The sequence below is a fragment of the Artibeus jamaicensis genome, unplaced genomic scaffold (assembly GCF_021234435.1).
Source record: "Artibeus jamaicensis isolate MK-2021 breed Jamaican fruit bat unplaced genomic scaffold, CSHL_Jam_final contig_384, whole genome shotgun sequence".
NCBI classification, from domain to species: Eukaryota; Metazoa; Chordata; class Mammalia; order Chiroptera; family Phyllostomidae; genus Artibeus; species Artibeus jamaicensis.
In genome coordinates, this window is record NW_026521810.1 from 5,643,826 (window position 1) to 5,664,467 (window position 20,642).

At 41.2% G+C, this 20,642-nt stretch overlaps 1 protein-coding gene across 4 annotated transcripts in view; it reads right to left on the bottom strand.

The window, feature by feature from the left end:
* Positions 1 to 20,642, bottom strand: part of TGFBRAP1 (transforming growth factor beta receptor associated protein 1) — a 56,239-nt gene that overhangs the window by 25,980 nt on the left and 9,617 nt on the right. For 3 of the 4 annotated variants that reach the window (XR_008391487.1, XM_053664621.1, XM_037134269.2), the window contains exons 2-4: positions 11,844 to 11,894; positions 10,947 to 11,647; positions 285 to 479 (exon numbers count right to left, since the gene is read on the bottom strand). Coding sequence is in view for 3 of the 4 variants with exons in the window: in XM_053664621.1 (XP_053520596.1) it covers positions 285 to 479; positions 10,947 to 11,634 (883 nt within the window). In the remaining variant the exon portion in view is untranslated. The remainder of the gene's footprint in view (positions 1 to 284; positions 480 to 10,946; positions 11,648 to 11,843; positions 11,895 to 20,642) is intronic. The other variant, XM_037134268.2, reaches the window with a different exon arrangement.

Consider the following 20,642-nt stretch of genomic DNA (forward strand, 5'->3'; position numbering starts at 1 on the left):
AAGTCCTCCCTAATATTTCTAGGAAATACTTCTTTTTCTGCTCTCCCAATTGTCCTTATTTCATCCTATGAAGCTATTCAGCCGAGGCAGCTATTGTTTAAATGCTTTTCTCCCCATCAATCCCAGAGTCCCTGCAGTGTAGAATGTCTGTTACTATCTTCTGTATATCTGCTCTGCTCAGCATAAGGCCTGGTTCCTAAGGGCCCCTTAATAGCATTTATTGCAGAAATGCCATAAAAGAGTCCATAACTAAATTTTGTTAAGATTTCTGTATAAACTTTTACCTTCAAAATCCTGTAGAATATGGCCTTCTTTAAAGGGCAGGGTCTGCTTTAGCTGCTGATCCAACATGCTGTGAACTGTGATGAATTCGTCATCGAGTGCTATGACATATGGGAAGCAGACGGCCGCCCCAGTCACATTCTCTGACCAGTGCACGGGAGCTCGCTGAGAAATCCCAGCAACTGTGGCAAACATGCCTAGAAAAACAGAAGGAGTCTTAAGGACTTTCAGATAACTATGGTATCTTCTTTCCTGTGTCTAGATGCAGAATAACCCCTACTTTCGTTATATTTCAAGATAGGAAAGGTAATATATTTATGCTGCACGTGTGAAGAACTCTGCATGACTCTATTTTCGTGAGGACTAGCCCCTCCCAGAAAGTATATCTTATATTTACGTCCAACTAAAAGTGAAGGTAAACAAATGTTTACATATACCCACATGAAGGTTTATAACACATATGTCCTCACAAGTAGGGGAAAAGTTACTATCAAACAATTTCAGGAAGCTTTACAAGCTTTCTTTGATATCTATTGCTCCAAATGGTTTACATCTCTAAGTTACAGCTCTTCTTTATTCATTCATTCAAATATTTATTGAGTACCTACAATGTGCTAGGCACTTTATAAGGCTTCCTACTAGAGACTCGCTGTTCAGAGCTGAGGTCTAATTTTGGATACATACGCACTATAATACAAAGATGGAACCAATTTTACAATTCAAGGATGAGTGCTGTTAGGTGTTTGTCAATAATAACTTCCAAATTAAATGCTTAAACAACAGTTTACCTATCTTGTACATATATCACTAAACGAACCATTTCCAAATGAGCTGCTTATAATCTGCAGATTCTGAGGATTAATAATATTAATATATTCACCAAGTAAAGTCAATCCATTCTAACTGTTCTCAAAGTTGTGGACATAAAACACCTTTAGAAACAGTGTGCTGCTGCTGCCTGCAATGGTCAGCTGCTACCACAGAAGACAGGAAGTTTCTCCTGTGCTGGACGGAGAGGGGGCGGTGGGAGAAAGACAGGGAGGGATCTCAGAACACTTGAAGATGGAAATAATGGACAGTATCTCAAACACATATTTGAGCAAAACTCCTAAACGTGTGAAACCACAGACTTTCTTAAATATTCTGTTGTTGCAAAGACTAAAAAGTACTGCACTTAAGTGTAAAGATAGCTTTTCCCCTCTAAATTCGGCTGCCCCCCCAAGTAAGCGCCAGGGAGCTCACAGGTATATATGCCTCACTCCTAACCTAACACTCTAAGGCCCCACTTGTGGAACGACGCTGTACTTACGATGCCTGTTGGGCCCTGCTGAGCACTTTAAAGACTGGCTCTTGGATGTGACGTGGTGCCAGCTGAAACTCTGTCAAGATGACAGGACTGTAAGTTTTATGATAGTGTGTGTGGCATGTGTGGGTGCGTCCCCCCATAAAGTCCCAATTGCCTTCCATGAACAGCTCTTTCACTTCAGTATTTCTCTTTGATCCTTTAAGTCTCTAACAGTCATTAGAAAAAGACTAACAACTCAATAGAAAAATAAACAAAGGATATGAATCAGTAAGTCACAGAAGACAAAATGCAAATGACTAACAAATTCATGAAGAGATTCCCACGTTCATTAGTAACCAGGGAAACACAAATTTAAAGAAGTTAAAAAACAAACAAACAACCTTTTACCTATTAGATTGGCCAGAGAATAATTTGGTAATATCCATCAAAACTGAATGTATACCTATGCTTTAATTCAATGATTTTCCTTTTACATGTATTGCCAACTGATTATAAGAATGATCACTGTGGCATTTTTAATAATAGCATAAAATAGAGAATCATACGAACAGTATGTGGCTCTGGGTGAACTCATCAAGAACAGAAAGTTCACTTATTAAACAAATACCTACAAAAAGAAAAACTATAAATTAGCAAAACATGTAAATCCAACTACATTTGCTAGGTGCTTATTGCGTGTCAAGCACTGAGTTAGACACCAACAGACAGACTGAGACACAGCCAAGGAACTCGCAGTGCCGAACGGGTTACAGAAACACGTAAGTAATTACCATGAGAGGGGACAACCCTGGCAAGAGAAAGGAGTAAAACGTCCCGATGGGAGGTGAAGTCCAGATGGAGCCAAGCGATCAGAGACACGGGCTGCACAGAGATGATACCCACACCAGGTGGGGCTCTGGCGGTTAGAAAGTAGAAGGTCGTGGGAGGCAAGAAGGGCAGCGGTGTGTCCTCCTAACAGGGAGTGGCTCCCAGAACAGGGTTTAAACCCTTCATGGGGTACGGAGGGTCTGAAAGTCGAGTTTGGGTCAAAGCAGGAAGTGCTGACCTGGCAAGTCGGGCTGAAGAGTGCAGCCTGAATTTATCGCAGGGTCACATGTGCTTTAGAAAAACCACCTGGCAGGAGGGTGCAGGCTTCACTGAAGGAGGGAGAGACCAGTCACAGGGAAAGACCAGGCAGCCGCATGCCACCAGGAAGGCAGCATTAGGCCAGGGCTAGAAATACAAAAAGAAGATGGGTAACTTCCAAAAGAACCTGGTACCTGACTTAGGGGGAGCACAAGAGAGGTGATCCCTGGCCAGGTGGCTTAGGTGGTTGGAGCATCGTCCTGCAAACCCGAAGGTTGTGGGTTTGATCCCCGGTCAGGGCACATACCTAAATTGCGGGTTCAATCCCAAATTGGGGTGCGTACAGGAAATGGGAGGCAACCAATCTTTTTCTCTCTCTCCGTCTCTCTCAAATCAATAGACATATCCTTAGGTGAGGATTTTTTAAAAAATCCTACAGGAGAGAAACATGAGGTGCAAAGCCACAGGAGGCATCAAGAATCTGAAATTAGGACTGAGCTTTTGGGAGAAAATTAGATGAGTACAAATTTGAATTTTCCATGCAATTAGAACCAGCCACTAAAGAACCTAAAGGGAAAAGAAAGTGATCTGGGGCCACTGGCACCATGCCCACGATGTTCACCCAGGTTATTTGGTAAATGGATGTAATCCCAAGGATTCTGCTGAACTTCAGGTGAAATAACTCTGTTCTGTAGAGCACAGCTCTCGTGAGATCATGGACACCGAAAAGCTGTGTAGTCTTACCCTGGAACTGGCTGCTGAAGGCTGGGCCTCGCCCAACCCTGGCTGTGCTGTGCAGAGGCCATGGCATGAATGGTCCCAAAATGAGAAGGGCAGACACCTGTGGTACTGAGCAAAGGCTGCTACACAGATGGACAAGCAGACGTCCCCAGAGTCAGAGGGCACAGCAGTCGTGGCCATCGGGGTTTGCACAGGTCTGCTCAGGCACCGCGCGCTCTGCTGCTGCCTCAGAAAGCCGCCTGTGTGCCTGCTAAGTGTTCGGGTGATAACCTACTGTCTCCGCAGTGTTGAAAGAGTGCAAATGTAACAAAATGTGTAAATGGTAAAAACCTTTAAGGGCCATTATTTTCAATTGTGTGCCCTCTAAATATCAGTGGACCCCTTATCTTAGCTGGGAGGAAGACAGTCACGGGAGGGTGAGGAGTAGCTGAATGATCTGCATTTTTCAACAAGAATTATCAAAGGATAGAGTTTAAGGTTACAATAATCAATTGTATTATGCCATTTCCAACAAAATATTGCTTAAAATAATAAAATTTAAACTAAAGCAAAAAGTTAAGAGCAATTTCTCATGACATGAAAGTGAACATGTCATCTTCAGAAAGACAAAATGAAAACACACAGCTCACAAATGTTTAAACGTGGATTTTCATTCCTTAGAGTAATCTGTTTGAACTTAACTTCTAAAGCCATATAATGACAGTGGTGACTAATATACTGTATACAGAACTTGTATATAAGTAATGCATAAGACAGCCTACAAGTAATCTTCCAATTTGCTCAGTCATACAGATCACAAGCAGAACAACAATTAAGGTTGGTTCATTCAGCACGACGTCAATGTAGTTGAGGCAAAGTAAGCTTGAGAAAAAATGCATCTTAAATATGACTATCATTTCCCATCAATCCTAACACTAAAACCAATGAAGATACTGGAATCAAATGTTTTCACTATCAAGTCTTTATAACTAAAACAGGTATTGGCTCACGAATAGGCAGACTGAGGGAACAAAATGGAAATCCAGAGACAGACCCAGCGACAAAAGGAGACCCAGTGCACACTAAAGGCAGCACCTAAATCAATGAGGAAAGGGGCTCTCTGCTCAGTTCGCTGGGATGACGAAGAGCATCTAGAAAAAGATGAAAGTGACTCATTCCTTACACTCTTCACTATAAGAAATAAAACCATAAAATTAGTAGCAGAAAACTCGGGTGAATTTGTCTATAACATAGAAGAGGGGGAGATATCCCTAATACGACTGAAAATCAAGACACAATAAAGTAAAAAGGTTAATACACTTGATTTTATAAAAATGTTTAAGAAAAGCTTCTGCATGGTAAAACTGGAAACAAATATTTGAAACATATAACAGACAACAAGCTGGTATTGAATCAAGTTCTAAAATCAATGGCTAGGGAGAAGAATAGATAATTCCCATTGGAAGGGGCATATGGTAATACCCAGCAAAATTCACATGTACTTACTCTCTGACTCAGCAATCCCATCTCTAAAAAGCTTTCCCATAGATACTAGGAAAACAGAAAAGCATAAGCCCTTGTTAACACCACCAGACTGGAAGAACCCCAGATGCCGGCCGAGGGCAGGGGCCGAATGAACTGTGGGGCTGCCACACAGCAGAGTAGCATGAGCTGTAAACGAATGAGCACTGTGTATTATCTTACAAAGTGATATGTGTAATACACTATTAAGTGAAAATAGCCAAGAAAGAGGGAGATCAAATATTTACATATCTGTTTATACTCTTTATTTTAAAATGAAAGGATAAACCATAAAAATAAAGGTTACCTATGGGGGAAGGAGAGAATAGGTGAAGCAGACAGAATATAAGCCCTTTGAATATGTCTTGTTGTACTGATCAGACTTGGAACCTTGTAAATATTTACATAATAAAAAATAAAATGAAAGCAATTTCTAACAATCAAAAGTAAAATGAAACAAATTAATTTAACTGTATATCCAGTCAGTGCCATAACCATGCAGAAGGAAACTTATTCCAAATGACTTTAAAATACAGGAATGTGACTATACATTCCTATATCTACCCTTTACATATGTACATTTACATTTACATTTATATACATATGTGTGTATATATATAAATACCCCCTCCCTAAGGACAAAAAGCACTATGAACAACCAGACTTTCCTCGGTAACTAGGCTGTGGGAACGACAGTGTCTGCAGTGTTACACTGTTCTGTGGACTGTGGAATAGATCAAAGGAAAGCTCGTGTTGGGAAGGTGGCTCGTGAAGATTTTCAGTGTGGTTGGAGGAAGATGCAGGTGCACAGGTAGATGGGGTCAGTGTCCTGCCATCCTGACCCGGTTCTATCAACATGACCTCATACTGAATTTCACCTTAAAAAAATGCAAACTTCAGAGCTCTGCTTACTGAAGGCCTCCAAATAATGGACAACAAGCTCCTCTGGCACCCAGACTATGGTCTCTACACATCAGGGCTCCTTGGGGAAATGGTGGAAGCCAGATCTGGGGCAGGAAATGTACCAAGTGACCTTGGAACACCTCGCCATGACAGAAGGCAAGGAAGCTATCAATGTTCTAGAGTCCTGTGAAGGGGACTTTGCCATCAACCTGAATAAGCTCCCCACAAATACAAATGGCCTAAAATACACCACATGTGTTAAATATCCATGGTTCATAATTACAAGTTTAAAAAGTTACTTCTGGAAGACAGAAGGGATAACCTTATTGAAAACCTTCTCATCCTTCCTTTCATACAAAAGGTACCTGGGGGCAACCAAATAGTCAATGAGAAGTTTCTCTTCCCCCAGGAAATGCAGTTCATATATGAAGGAGGAAAAGAAGTAGAATGCTGTCATTTTAAAGATCTTAATGAACATCTTAACATTTAAAGGATGTAGGCAATACTCATCAATAGCTATTAACATCACAAAAAGAGATGAGAAATCACGCAGCCCCGACAGAAGACCTCCGCCGCCTGTGCATAAGCCTTGCCTCCCTGAAACCAGCAAATAAAAAAACACTTGAATCTGATAAAACCTTTCACGTTACCACTTTGCAGGAACCACGAGGTCAGCCTTACACATTCAATAATATAGAGGGATAACATCATCAAAATTCAGACTGTGGAAATTATAGGTGAAATGACCCAATTTCTTCAACCCAAAAATTAAAGAAAAATAAAAAGAGAAGGACATGGAACCTAAAGCCAAGAGAAAATGAACAGATCTGTCAAACAACTGTAATGTATGGGCCTTGTATGAACCTGATTCAAACAAACTGGGAGTGAACATGTACATACTTAAACATAAATGGATGTACATATGCATTTATGTATGTCTTTACATGCATAACAGAAATATGGCATGCCTTGATATTTGATATTTAAAAATTAGTTTAACTTTTTTAGTTATGTAATGGTATTGTGGTTTTCCTTTTTTAAATAACAAAACTACGTATTAAAATATTTACAGGTAAAACGCTAGGATGTCTGTTTTTGGCTTCAAAGCTAGTGAGCGGGGAGGGGGGTGATTAGGGTGCAAATCAAACAACAGGCAGGGGGCCTCAGTGGCTGAGGCCAGGTGGGGTGCACCTCAAGGTCCTCACACTCCTCTCTTCTACTGTATGTGTTTATATATGCTTTCCATGATAAAGCATTTTCATTAAAATTGGAATTTTTTTAAGGTGATTGGATAAAAATCTTTTTTCCCCAAAAGTAAAGATCTGAGCTATCAAGCGATGAAAACACTTGGAGGAAACTTCAATGCGCAGGACTAAGTGAAGTGAAGCCCACGAGAAAGGCTGCAGACTGCATCAGTTCAACTAGAGCACAGTGGAAAGCTCAGTGGTTGCCCAGGGTGGAGAGGTTGGGCTGAACAGGAAAAGCACAAAGGATTTTTTTCTTTTTTAAGAAAATATGATTGATTGACTTGAGAGCCAGAGTGTGCACACAGAACATCAATTTGTTGTTTCACATAACAGTGCATTCACTGGTTGCTTTTCATACGTGCCCTGAGCAGGGACCAAACCTAAAACCTTGATGTACTGGGATGATGCTCTAACTAACTGACCTACCCAACCAGGGTGCACAAAGGATTTTTAAGGCAGTGAAAATACTCTATAATACCACGTATATGTCATCATACATCTGTCCAAATCCAGAGTGTACAACATTAAGAGGGCACCCTAACATAAACTAGACTCTGGGTGATTATAACTTAATGTAGATTCATCCGTCATAACAAACACACCACTTAGTGAGGCGATAAGGACAGTAGGGGAGGCTGTGTGTGTTTAGGGGCAGATGGTATATAGGAAGGCTGTACTTTCTGCTCAACTTTGCTATGAACCTAAAACTGCTCTAATAAATAGTATATTTTTAAAAAGTAAAAATTATCAGGAACGAGACAAGGATGTCCACTTTCACCACTTCTATTCAATATAGTATTAGAAGTTTTGGCCACAGCGATCAGGCAGGAAAAGGAAATAAAGGGCATCCAAATAGGAAAGGAGGAAACAAAACTGTCACTGTTTGCAGATGACATGATAGTGTACATGGAAAATCCTATAGACTCTACCCAAAAACTGCTCAAAATAATTAATGAATTTGGCAAAACAGCAGGATACAAAGTCAATATCCAGAAATCAAAGGCATTTTTGTATACGAACAATGAATCAGCAGAAGCAGAAATCAAGGAAAAAATCCCATTCGATATAGCAAAAAGAAAAATAAAATATCTGGGAATAAACCTAACCAAGGAGGTAAAAGACCTGTATGCAGAAAACTACACAGCACTGAAGAAAGATAACAGGGAAGACACAAACAAATGGAAACATATACCGTGTTCATGGATTGGAAGAATTAACATCATCAAAATGTCCATACTACCCAAAGCAATATACAGATTCAATGCAATACCCATTAAAGTACCAATGGCATATTTCACAGACATAGAACAAACACTTCAAAAATTTACATGGAATCATAAACGAGCCCGAATAGCAGCTGCTCTTTTGAGAAAGAAGAACAAAGCAGGAGGGATCCAATACCTGATATCAAACTGTATTACAAAGCCACTGTAATCAAAACAGCCTGGAACTGGCATAAAAACAGGCACATAGACCAATGGAACAGAACAGAGAGCCCAGAAATCAACCCAACTCTCTACAGTCAATTAATATTCGACAAAGGGGGCAGTAACATAAAATGGAGTAAAGATAGCCTCTTCAGCAAATGGTGTTGGGAGAACTGGACAGCTACGTGCAAAAAAATGAAACTTGAGCACCAACTTACACCATACACCAAAATAAATTCAAGGTGGATAAAGGACTTAAATATAAGCCATGACACCATTAAAGTCCTAGAGGAGAACATGGGCAAGAAAATCTCAGATATTCCACGCAGCAACATTTTTACCGATATGTCCCCTAGAGCAAGGAATATAAAGGAAAGAATAAACAAATGGGATCTCATCAAAATAAAAAGCTTCTGCATGGCTAAAGAAAACAGTATTAAATTAGCAAGACAACCAACTGTATGGGAAAACATATTTGCCAATGATACCTCAGACAAAGGTTTAATCTCCAAAATATACAAAGAACTTAATGGCTCCACTCTAAGAAGACACCCAACCCAATTAAAAAATGGGAAAAGGACTTGAACAGACACTTCTCCAAAGAGGACATACAGAATATCCAGAGACACATGAAGAGATGCTCAATATCGTTAGCTATCAGAGAGATGCAAATTAAAACCACAATGAGATACCACTTTACACCAGTCAGGATGGCTGTAATAAACAAAGCAACAAACAACAAATGTTGGAGAGGTTGTGGGGAAAAGGGGACCTTAGTTCACTGTTGGTGGGATTGCAGACTGGTACAACCATTATGGAAAACAGTATGGAATTTTCTCACAAAAATAAAAATCAACCTGCCTTTTGACCCAGCAATTCCACTGCTGGGATTACACCCCAAGAATCCTAAAACATCAATTTCAAAGAACCTATGCACCTCAATGTTCACAGCAGCACAATTTACAATAGCCAAGAGTTGGAAGCAACCTAGGTGCCCATCAGTAAACGAATGGATCAAAAAATTGTGGTACATATACACAATGGAATTCTATGCAGCAGAGAGAAAGAAGGAGCTACTACCCTTTGCAACAACATGGATGGAACTGGAAAGTATTATGCTGAGTGAAATAGGCCAGGCATTGAAGGACAAATACCATATGATCTCACCTTTGACAGGAAGCTAAAGAATAAAACAAACAAGCAAACAGAATAAAAACAAAGGCACTGAAATAGAGAACAAGTGGGCAGCGACCAGAGGGGAGAGAGAAGGGAATTTAAGGGGAAAAATGGGGAGGGATTTTGAGGAACAAATATGAAAGACACAGGGATGAGGACTGGGGCGGGGGGAGGAATGGGAGAGAGGGGGGAGACAGGGCGGGGGGGGCTGGGATGGGAGAAATAGACAAAAAATGTACTTGAAAAAAATAACTAAATAAAAATTTAAAGAAAAAGTAAAAATCAAGAAGTGTATACTACCTAGTTCATGACCTCAATTTTTACTATTACCAGAAAATGTCTGTACCTATCACTGTGAAACGAGAAGACTACACACACTTCTCTATTGTAGACAGTTGAGGTACACTCACTAAACATCATGACAGCACCTGAGCAACACACACACACACACACACACACACACACCCGTAGCCTGAGCCACCTATAATGGAAAGAAAACATTACAAGTCCCCAGTGAAACTAACAGCTCCGATTGTTCACTTCAGGAAGGCAGGGAAGAGAACTAGTAAGACCACAGAAAACGGCCAAAGCCCTTTCGAGGAGCTGGCTACCGGAACCTTTGGGTGGGATGAAAGCTCAATTAAGAGAAAAGGATATACAGAACACTGAAGTCTCCACATCTGAAAAGACCTAGCAGTGAGCTACCTCAAATCTTTTTTAGGACAAAGAGTAAAAGCAATTACTCGCAAACCCACACACTTGAGAAAATCTTAACCAGGTAGTCCTATGGATTTTTATTTTTGTAGTTATTTACTTAAAACGAATTTTCTTCCCAGAGCCATCTTCAGGCTCTATGTTAGCACAAAATAAAACCAAAGAACAAAACAAACAAACTAACCAGACACAGACTCAAAGACACAGAGAACAGACAGTGTTGTCAGATGAAAGGGGGCCTGGGGACTGGACCAAAAAGTGACAGGATTAAGAAGTACAGATTGGTAGTTACAAAATAGTCACGGGGACATAAAGTGCAGCAAAAGAAATACAGTTAATAATATTGTAATAACTATGTATGAGCCCAGGCAGGAACTTGAAATACCAGGGAATCACTTTGTAAAGTATTGATATATCATTCTCTAACCACTATTCTGTACACCTGAAACTAATACAAAATAATATTGAATGTAAACTGTAATTGAAAAATAAAAATTTTAAAAAACAGCATGAGGTCATGGAGATAACTAAAAAGGATGGGCAGCGGGAGGCAAAGGTTAGTGGAGGTGACAGCACCCTGCTCACCCAGTCCTCCCGGGCCCGCCAGGAGGAATTCCTGTTGCCCTATTCTCTTGACGATCGGGTGCTTCTCCTCACTGCAGTATGGAAACAGGTCCTGGGCGATGCCTGTGTTGTAGTTCAGGATGATGTACTGGGTGGTCAAAGCCAGGCACAGGAAGTGGCCATCCACAGCCACAGCCAGGGGCTGCTCGGGGGTGGATACTTCCCTGACGATCTGAACCCGGTCCTCGTACACCAGGAACACCTGAATGGTTCTGCGTTTCACAGAAATGATGCAGACCTCCACACAAAACGGGTCCCTGCTCACAGGGTTCTCGTTCAAAGCCAATGCCACAGCTCCTTTGATGCGGGCCCCTGAAGGGACCGGCTCCAGGCTGAGCATGTTAACCAGAGTTATGGAGCTGTCACACAGCACCAGCAGTCTGTGGAGAGCTGACGCTGCTCGCAGCTCATTCACTGGCTTCTTGAAACCCAGGTGTCTGTGCAGCTGCTTTGTGGCAGTGAATGTGGCTGTCCCAGTAGGCAGAGTCTTCTCCTCCAGCAGGAAGTGGTAGATGGAGCCGTCGGCAGTGCCCACGTAGAGGTTCCTGCCGCAGCACTCCACACACTCGATGATGATGCGCTCCCTGTCGCCTGTGAGCAGCTCCCGCTCCACAGCAGAGACCAGGGTAAAGGCCTTGGTGCTCATCATGCCTGCTGCTGGTCTGCAGGAAGAGGAAAACCAAAAGGTAACATTCCGGGGTACCAAAACATGCACTGACTCCTCAGTTACAACTTCAGGGAACTGAAATCATTAACACTGTTTAAAAACAGTGAAGGGGGAAAAAAAGATTTCCCAATCACCCTCCTCCCCCAGACCAACGAGAGACCCCAGCAGGAGAGCCATCTGCTCATCCTCACCAGAGCGGAGGTTTAGATGGAGCTTCTTTGCATTGTTCTTGGGAGGCATACCTGTAGGTAGAAGACAAGCACACGTATTCACCCACAGGCAACGTAACAAAAACATTGTGGGAAAAGGCAAAACTGACCCTCAGTGATCTTTCCCAGACCTTCTGCAGTCACTTGATAAAGCATGGAAGTGAGTGGTGAGTACAATTAACTGCACACGCCCCTAAAACACTGGGCAGGAACCACACCTTGGCTCCTTTGTGTTCCTCCCAGTATGAGTGAATGCATTCGTGTAGAGTAGGAAAGATGTCCTCTAAGCTCCAAGTCTCTCAGGGGGTTTGTGAGAAGGTCTGACATGGCGGTTAATGATTACTCCCTCCAAAAGACAGGCTGTCCCCAACTACCCAGGACTTCCTACTTCTTCCTCTGAAAAGGGCTGCTGATTCACAAAGCTACAGACAACAGAAATGGGCAAGAAGACCTTTCCCTAATTTCTCAGCTGGCAGGAAAGCAGACATACCCATAGCAGGGAGTCCTTGATACCTTCAAGTACAAGACAGAGATCCCCAAACTCTGAGAGAACTACAGACAACTGTCCCAAAAGAGAGTTGCCTCATGAGAGACTAAATTCTTTAATCCTTCGAGGTATCCTAGCAAAGGCTGGAAGAGTTCTTGGAAATATTCAAGAAAGATTTATGTATCAGGGAAGGGTAGGAATCAACTCAAAGATTTTACAATTCTACAATTTCTTATACCCCGGTTGACTGGGGCAGTGACAGACACATGTGAGTGAAACTCCAATTCCCCTCCCCAAGGCAACACAATTACCAGGAAGGATGGTATACCAGGTCTGGGGGAAGGTTTTCCAAGGGACACCATCAGAGTCCCTTCCTATCCCTTTCCTGTTACTTAACAGCAATGTGACCTTGGGAAGCTCACTCATCTTCTCCCTGCCTGTTTCCTTACCTGTGGAATGAGAGTAATAATGGCACACACTTCATATGATTCTTTGAGGATTAAGCAGATCAGCTCAATAGAAGCTAGTTTTTTAATCTCATCATTAATGCATCCCTCTCAAGCCCCCAGTTTACTCTACTTTTATTTACCAAGCTGGGCAACAAGGGATAGAACAATGCTGTCTTCTGCCCTGAGCTGTAGGTAATCTTTATGCACCTCCTCTGGTTAACAAAAGAAAACATAGGCCAGACATACATGCTCACACACCACACACATGTGCCCCTGTATATTCCCTTCATTTACACAGGCTCGTCTCCCAGAGCTATAGAAAAGAGGTGGTAACATAAGCAGTGATGCTCAGAAGGCCTCACAGAGAAGAAATCACATCCATCCATCTGTCTGGAGCTGCAGGAACTCCCAAGGGTCCCCGGGAAAGCCTAGGGTTGTGTGTGGGGGGTAGGCTTTTGACACGATCATCTACTTGTCATGACCAAACAGAATCACCAAAATCCAACCTAAACAATATTTTTCCATTTAAATTCTAATGAATTAAACACAGGTAATTAAATGTAATCTTTGAAACATCCTAAATCTGTGAAAGCAAAGTAATACAAAATAGTTCTTCCTTCACTGATGGATCAATAGGAGCTGTCTTCTAAAATGGCAAGATGGAATAATTTCACTATTTAAAGTATGAAATATATTGCTCACTTTGCAGAAGGAATAGAGAAACAAGCTTCAGGCACTCATGATGAAATTCCTCTATTTAATTTTTTAAAAGTATATTGTCCATAATTCTAGCCTCTGTCCTTACTTAGCATATAGGAAATGTTTACATCTCCTATAAAACATCTTACAAAAGATGTTTGCAGCGAAGATACAACTAATCTTTGAACAACACGGGGTTAGTGGCGCCCACCTGCTGTGCAGGTGAAAATCCACAAATGAATTAAATTGGTCCTCTGTACACTTGGATTCCCAAATTTGAACAGCACAGGTTTGAAGCTGCGTGGGTCAAGTGAACTGAGTGGGTCAACTGAACTGCAGTCAACTGCAGTCAACTGGATTGTTCAACCCTGTGTTGTTCAACGGTCCACTGGAAATGGAAATAATCAAACACCTCAGATTTGGTCTGAATACTGGGGTGGACAGAGAAGGAAAGAGGGAGAAGACAGAATTGTAAGAAAGCTGTTTATGCCCTGGTTGGTGTGGCTCAATGTATGGATCGCCACCCTGCAAACCAAAAGGCTGCTGGTTCAATTCCCAGGCAGGGCACATGCCTGAGTTGGGGGCCAGGTCCCCAGTTGGGTACATGCGAGAGGCAACTGATTGATGTATCTCTCACACACTGATGCTTCTCACCCTCTCTTTCTCCCTCCTTTCCCCTCTCTGCAAAAGTAAATAAATAAAATCTTTTAAAAAAAGAAAGTAAAGCTATTTATTAAAAAGTCATAATTCTATAATATTTAAAAGACATGCAATATTGTTTCATTATCTGGTAATCAGCTACTTAAGTCTTGCTAAAAATAAGTTTCCTACTATAGGCCTTTAAATAAAGGACCTTTCTTTATTGAGTAAATGGTAATTTATAAAAGCAGAAAGAGAATGATGTCAGTATCACAGACGAGTAAAACATTCCTTTTTATCTTCCTTTTAAAAAACAAACTAGATATCCACCCACAAACAAAAGCACTTTTAAGGGTGTTGTGGGATCTAATACCATACACCAAGGGACCCAGCTGGAGGCTCACGCACCTATACACCCAGTTACAGGCAGAAAGAACTTGGGACTGCCCGTGGAATCATCCAGCAAACCTGCCCAGACTCCTCTTGTTGTGGTTAGGATAGAAACCTAGAGAATGCTGACCTGGGCAGCCATTTAGACAAGAGGGAGAATTTGCAGAAGTCCAGACTTTCTGCAGGAAGATTCCAGCATGCATCTGAGAAACAAACAAAACAAAACAACAAAATCCAAAACAAAATATGGATTTGGTCCCAGCAGAGGCAGTGGTAGAGAAGCTTCCCCAGCACAGCACCCCCTCCCCTCCTGGGATAACTGCAGAGGAACTGAGCCATCCTGCAGTGGCAACCTCTCCTGTGAAGGAAAGGAGAGTGGTGAGTGAGGGCCAGGCTACCCCAGCTGTGTGGGATGAGGCTGGAGAAACCTATTTCTTTCCAGCAGAGCCCAGGGTATTGTGGCAGAACCTCCAAGACTGGGGGGAAGGAGAACTGGGGAAGAGGCAGATAAAAATTTCAAGGGGAGTTAAAAGAATCGTATGCAGCAGGAAGAACACCCTCAAGCCTGGGGGAGCACTGCACCCAGGGATCTCCCTACTGGGTCTGCAGTCCCCCCCTCCTGGAGCACAGAACCCACAGCTCCACTGACTCTTCAGCCAGTCCCTCGTGTGTACTTCTGTGTGCAGCCTGAGAGAGAAAGCTGGTAGACAGGGACCCACCCAGAAAAGGGACCCGTGAGAAACCACAAACTTAGGCTATAGCACCATCTGCTGGAAAACAAGAGCAGGTTCGAGGACATAAAAGCTTAAGAATTCCACCACGAGGGGAAGCAGGAAGAATGGAGCAGGTGTACTCAGAGAGGGAGAAAACCCGGATGACACCACCACAGAACAGAATACCCCACAGAAGCTAACTAGCAAAGATTTAGAAGGTGTCCGCTACTTCAAATGTGAAAGCAACAGTGACAAATTACAAGGAACATGAAAAATCAAGAAAATATGTCATCACCAGAAGAAAATAATTCTCCACTGAGCACAAAGTCATACACTTTGTGATCCAGCCTATAAAGAAGTCAAAGCTGCTGTCTTGAAAAAACTCAGTGAGCTACAAGAAAACTCAGAAAGACAATTCAGCAATATCTCAATAAAAATACATGATCAATGCCATGACTGGTGTAGCTCAGTGGACTGAGTGTGGGCCTGCACACCAAAAAATCGCTGTTCGATTCCCAGTCAGGGCACATGCCTGGGTTGCAGGCCAGTTCCCAGCAGGGGACACACGAGAGGCAACCACACATTGATATTTCTCTCCCTCTCTCCTTCCCTTCCCCTCTAAAGATAAATAAAATCTTTTAAAAAATACATGATCAAAATGAGACTTTTAACCAAAGAGATAGAAATCATTAAATAAAAGAGCCACAGAAATTCTGGAGCTGGAGAACTCAAAGAATGTAATGAAAAATGTAACAGAGGGCAACTGATGGACAGTGGAGCAAAGGGGAGATAGAGTGAGCTAGACGACAGGAACTCAGAACTAACACAGTCAGGGAAGAACAAAGAAAAAAGAATGAAAAGAGTAAAGAAAGCATGCATGATCAATGAGATTCCTGAAGGAAAAGAGAGGGAGAGGGAGCAGAAAATTTATTTAAAGAAATAATAGCTGACGATTTCCCAAACCCAGAAAGATAACCTGATATTCAAGCTCACAAACCTAATAGATTGCCCTGTTATCTCAATGCAAAAAGACCTTCGCCAAGACACATTATAAGAAACTGTCAAAACAAACAAACAAACATGCAAAAATTCTACAAGTAGACAGGGGGAGGGGGACACTAACCTACAAACAAAGCAATCCCATTAGGTTATCAACAGATTTCTCAGCAGAATCCATACCAGCTGAGAGAGAATGGAGTGACATATTAAAAGTGTTGAAAAAGAAAAATTGCCAGCCAAGAATATTCTATCTGGCAAACTTACCCTTTAGGTGTAAAGGAGAAATAAGGCCTTGCCCAGATGGTCAAAACCACCACTGGACCTGCCAGGCAAAAATGCTAGTCAGCACCAGCAAACACGGACAGAAGTAAACTTATCAGTCAGACTTAGAAACAGGATGATGTGCTAACTACTTAACTGTAGTGTATAAAAGTCAAAGAAAAAAACTTTTACAAATATCTACAGCTACTAATGTGTTCATGAATACATAATATAAAAAGAGGTAAATGATGACATCAAAAATACAAAAGGGAGACTTCAAGGATGAAGCTTTTGTAGATGACCTAAGTTAAATAGCCATCAGCTTAAAATAGGCAGTTGTCTCTATGACACGTCCTATATAAGCCTTGTGGTACCACAAAGCCAAACTCGAGAAGGCACACCACCATGGAAAAATCACCACTTACAAAGGTAGGCAGAAACCGAAGGGAAAAGAAACAATAAAAATACAAAACAACCAGAAAAAATAAGATGGCATTAGTAACATCACAAATATTAGATATTGACATAAAAATATGTAACATTAGAAACATAATGTTAGAAAACATCAAAAATCAATAATCCTAAATGTAAATGGAATTCACCAATCAAAAGGCACAGAGTGGCTAAATAGATTAAAAAAATAAGACCCTACTATATGCTGCCTACAAGAGACTTACTTCTGCTTTAAAGGTACACTGTCTCAAAACTAAGGGATGAAAAAAGATATTCCATATAAAGTAGAACCCAAAAGAAAGTGGGGGTAGCTGTACTTAAAGCAGATAAAACAGATTTTAAGCCAATATCAGTAACAACAGACAAAAAAGTCAATATATAATGATAAATGGGTAAACTCATCAAGAAGATGACAATCATAAATAGATAAGCACCCAACACTGGGAGCACCTAAATATAATAAGCAAACACAAACAAATCTGAAGGGGAAAACAGATAATACAATAGTACAGGACTTGAGTATCCCACTGTCAGCAATGGACACATCATCCAGATAGAAAATCAAAAAGAAAACAATGGACTTGAGCCATACACTAAGTCAAATGAACTTAGCATTTATGAAACATTTAATCCACCAGGAGCAGATACACGTTCTTCTCAAATGCACACAAACCATGCTCCATGATAGACTATGAGACAGGATGCAAAACAAGTGTTTGCAAATTTAAAAACACTGAAGTCATACCAAGTATCTTTGCTATTACAGTGGTAGCAAATTAGAAATCAGCAACAAGAGGACCTGATACTATGAAACTCCTGAGAAAAAAACGGGGAAGAAACTCCTGATGTTGGACTGGGTAGTGATTCTTTGCACAAGCAACAAAAGCAAAAAGCAACAAGCAGGACTACATCAAACTAAAAAGCTCTGCAGGGGGACTTACAGCCAAGATAGTGGTTTGGTAGACACACTTCCTCCTCACACAACCAAAAGGAGGACAACAAATTTAAAATAAAAAGACAACCAGAACTGACAGAAAATCGAACTGTAGCCCCACAACAAAGGAGTTAAAGAAGAAACATTCATCCAGACTGGTAGGAGGGGCAGAGATGGACAACCAGGCAGAGAGGACTCCCTGCAAGGTGGTGACTAGAGGACCAGGGTGGGCAAGGCAGCAGCTGGATACCCAGTGAGGCAGTGGCTGCCAGATAGGGCAGTCCCACATTTGTATGCAGATAAACTGGGAGGAACAACTGGGGAGCAAGACAGATTGTGCAACCCAGGGTTCCAGTACAGGGAAATAAAGCCTGAAAGCCTCTGACTGAAAACACCTGTGGGGGTTGAGGCAGCAGTGGGAGAAACTCCCAGCTTCATAGGAGAGTTTGTTGGAGGGACCCACAGGGTCCTAGAATGTACATAAATCCACCTACTCAGGAATAAGCACCAGAAGGGTCCAATTTTATTGTGGGTAGAAGGGGAAGTGACTGAAAACCATCAGTGAGGGGAACAAGAGCCATCATTCCCTCTCAGACCCCTCCCTCACATACAGTGTAACAACACGGTGACGTGTTGCCCCGCCCTGGTGAACATCTAAGGCTCCGCCCCTTACTACGTAACAGGAGAGAAGAGACCAAAAAAAAAAAAGGGTCGAATGAAAGAAAAGATCAAAGCTCCAGAAAAAATACAACTAAGTGACAAAGAGATAGCCAACCTATCAGATGCATAGTTCAAAACACTGGTAATCAGGACACTCACAGATTTGGTTGAGTATGGTCACAAATTAGAAAACAAAATGAAAGCTATGCTAAGGGAAATAAAGAAAAATGTATGGGGAACCAACAATGATGGGAAGGAAACCAGAACTCAAATCAACATTGTGGACCAGAAGGAAGAAAGAAACATTCAGCCAGAACAGAATGAAGAAACAAAAATTCAAAAATATGAGGAGAGGCATAGGAATCTCCAGGACAACTTTAAATATTCCAACATCCAAATCATAGGGGTGCCAGAAGGAGAAGAGAAAGAGCAAGAAATTGAAAACTTATCTGAATAAATAATGAAGGAGAACTTCCCCAATCTCACGAAGAAAATAGACTTCCAGAAAGTCCAGGAAAGTCAGAGTCCCAAAGAAGTTGAACACAAGGAGGAACACACCAAGGCACATCATAATTACATTACTCAAGATTCAAGAGAAGAAGAGAATCTTAAAAGCAGCTAGAGAAAAGGAGAGTTACCTACAAAAAAGTGCCCATCAGACTGTCAGCTGATTTCTCAAAAGAAATCTTGCAGGCAAGAAGGGGCTGGAAAAAAGTATTCAAAGTCATGAAAGACAAGGACCTATATCCAAGATTACTCTATGCAGCAAAGCTATTATTTAGAATGGAAGGGTAGATAAAGTGCTTCCCCGATAAGGTCAAGTTAAAGGAGTTCATGGTTACCAAGCGCTTATTATATGAAATGTGAAAGGAATTCATCTAAGAAAAAGATAAAAAATATGAACAGTAAAATGATAACAAACTCACAGTTATTAACAACCGAACCTAAAACAAAAACTAAGCAAACAACTAGAACGGGAACAGAATCACAGAAATGGAGATCACATGGAGGGTTATCAGCAGGGGAGTGAGAGGGGAAGAGAGGGGGAAAAGATACAGGGAATAAGTAGCATAAATGGTATGTAGAAAATAGAGAGAGGGAGGTTAAGAATACCATAGGAAATGTAGAAGCCAAAGAACTTACATGTACGACCCATAGACATGAACTAAATGTGGGTGGGAGGGGGTGTACAGGGCAGAGGGGAATAAAGGGGGGGGAATGGAACAACTGTAATAAAATAATCAATATATTTTTAAAAAAATAAGTAAATAATAAAAATAAAAAAGCTCTGCACAAAAAAACAAAAGAAACAAATCAATACAATGAAAGGCAATCTATCGAATGGGAGAAAATATTTGCAAACTGTGCATCAGATAAGGGATTAATGTCCAAAATATATAAATAATTCATACAAATTAATAACAACAAAAACCAAGCAATCCAATAAAAGTGGGCAGAGAAACTAAACAGAAGACATTTTTTCAAAGAAGACATCCAAATAGCCAACAGTTACACGAAAAGATGTTCAACATCAGTACTTATTAGGGAAATGCACATGAAAACACCTGTTACAATAGCTGTCATTAAGAAGACAAGACATAAATGTTGGTGAGGATGGTGGTGACTTTTTGTTTGAATGTCACCTTTAAAGCATAGATATAATTAAAAGATCAACCTTGCTGCAACTGCTGGTGGGAATGTAAACTGGTGCAGTCACTGTGGATAACAAAGTGGAAGTTCCTCAAAAAATTAAAAACAGAACTACTATATAATACAGCAATTCCAATTCCGAGTAAAAATCCAAAGATTAAAATAGGAGTTCAAAGAGATAAGTGCACTCTCTTGTTCATTGCAGCATTACTCACAAAAGCCAAAACATGAAGACAACCTGAGTAGCTGTCAACAGATGAATGGACAGAGATGTTGTCATACATACAGTGGTTACGAGGAGCTGCGGTGCAGAAATTGGGGAGATGCTGTTTAAGGGCTTCGAACCAGTGGATAAAGCATCCCTGGAGAGCTAATGCACAGCACAGTGATTATCCCTAATACTGTATTATGAACTTCACAGTTGCTAAAACAGAATCACACAGACAT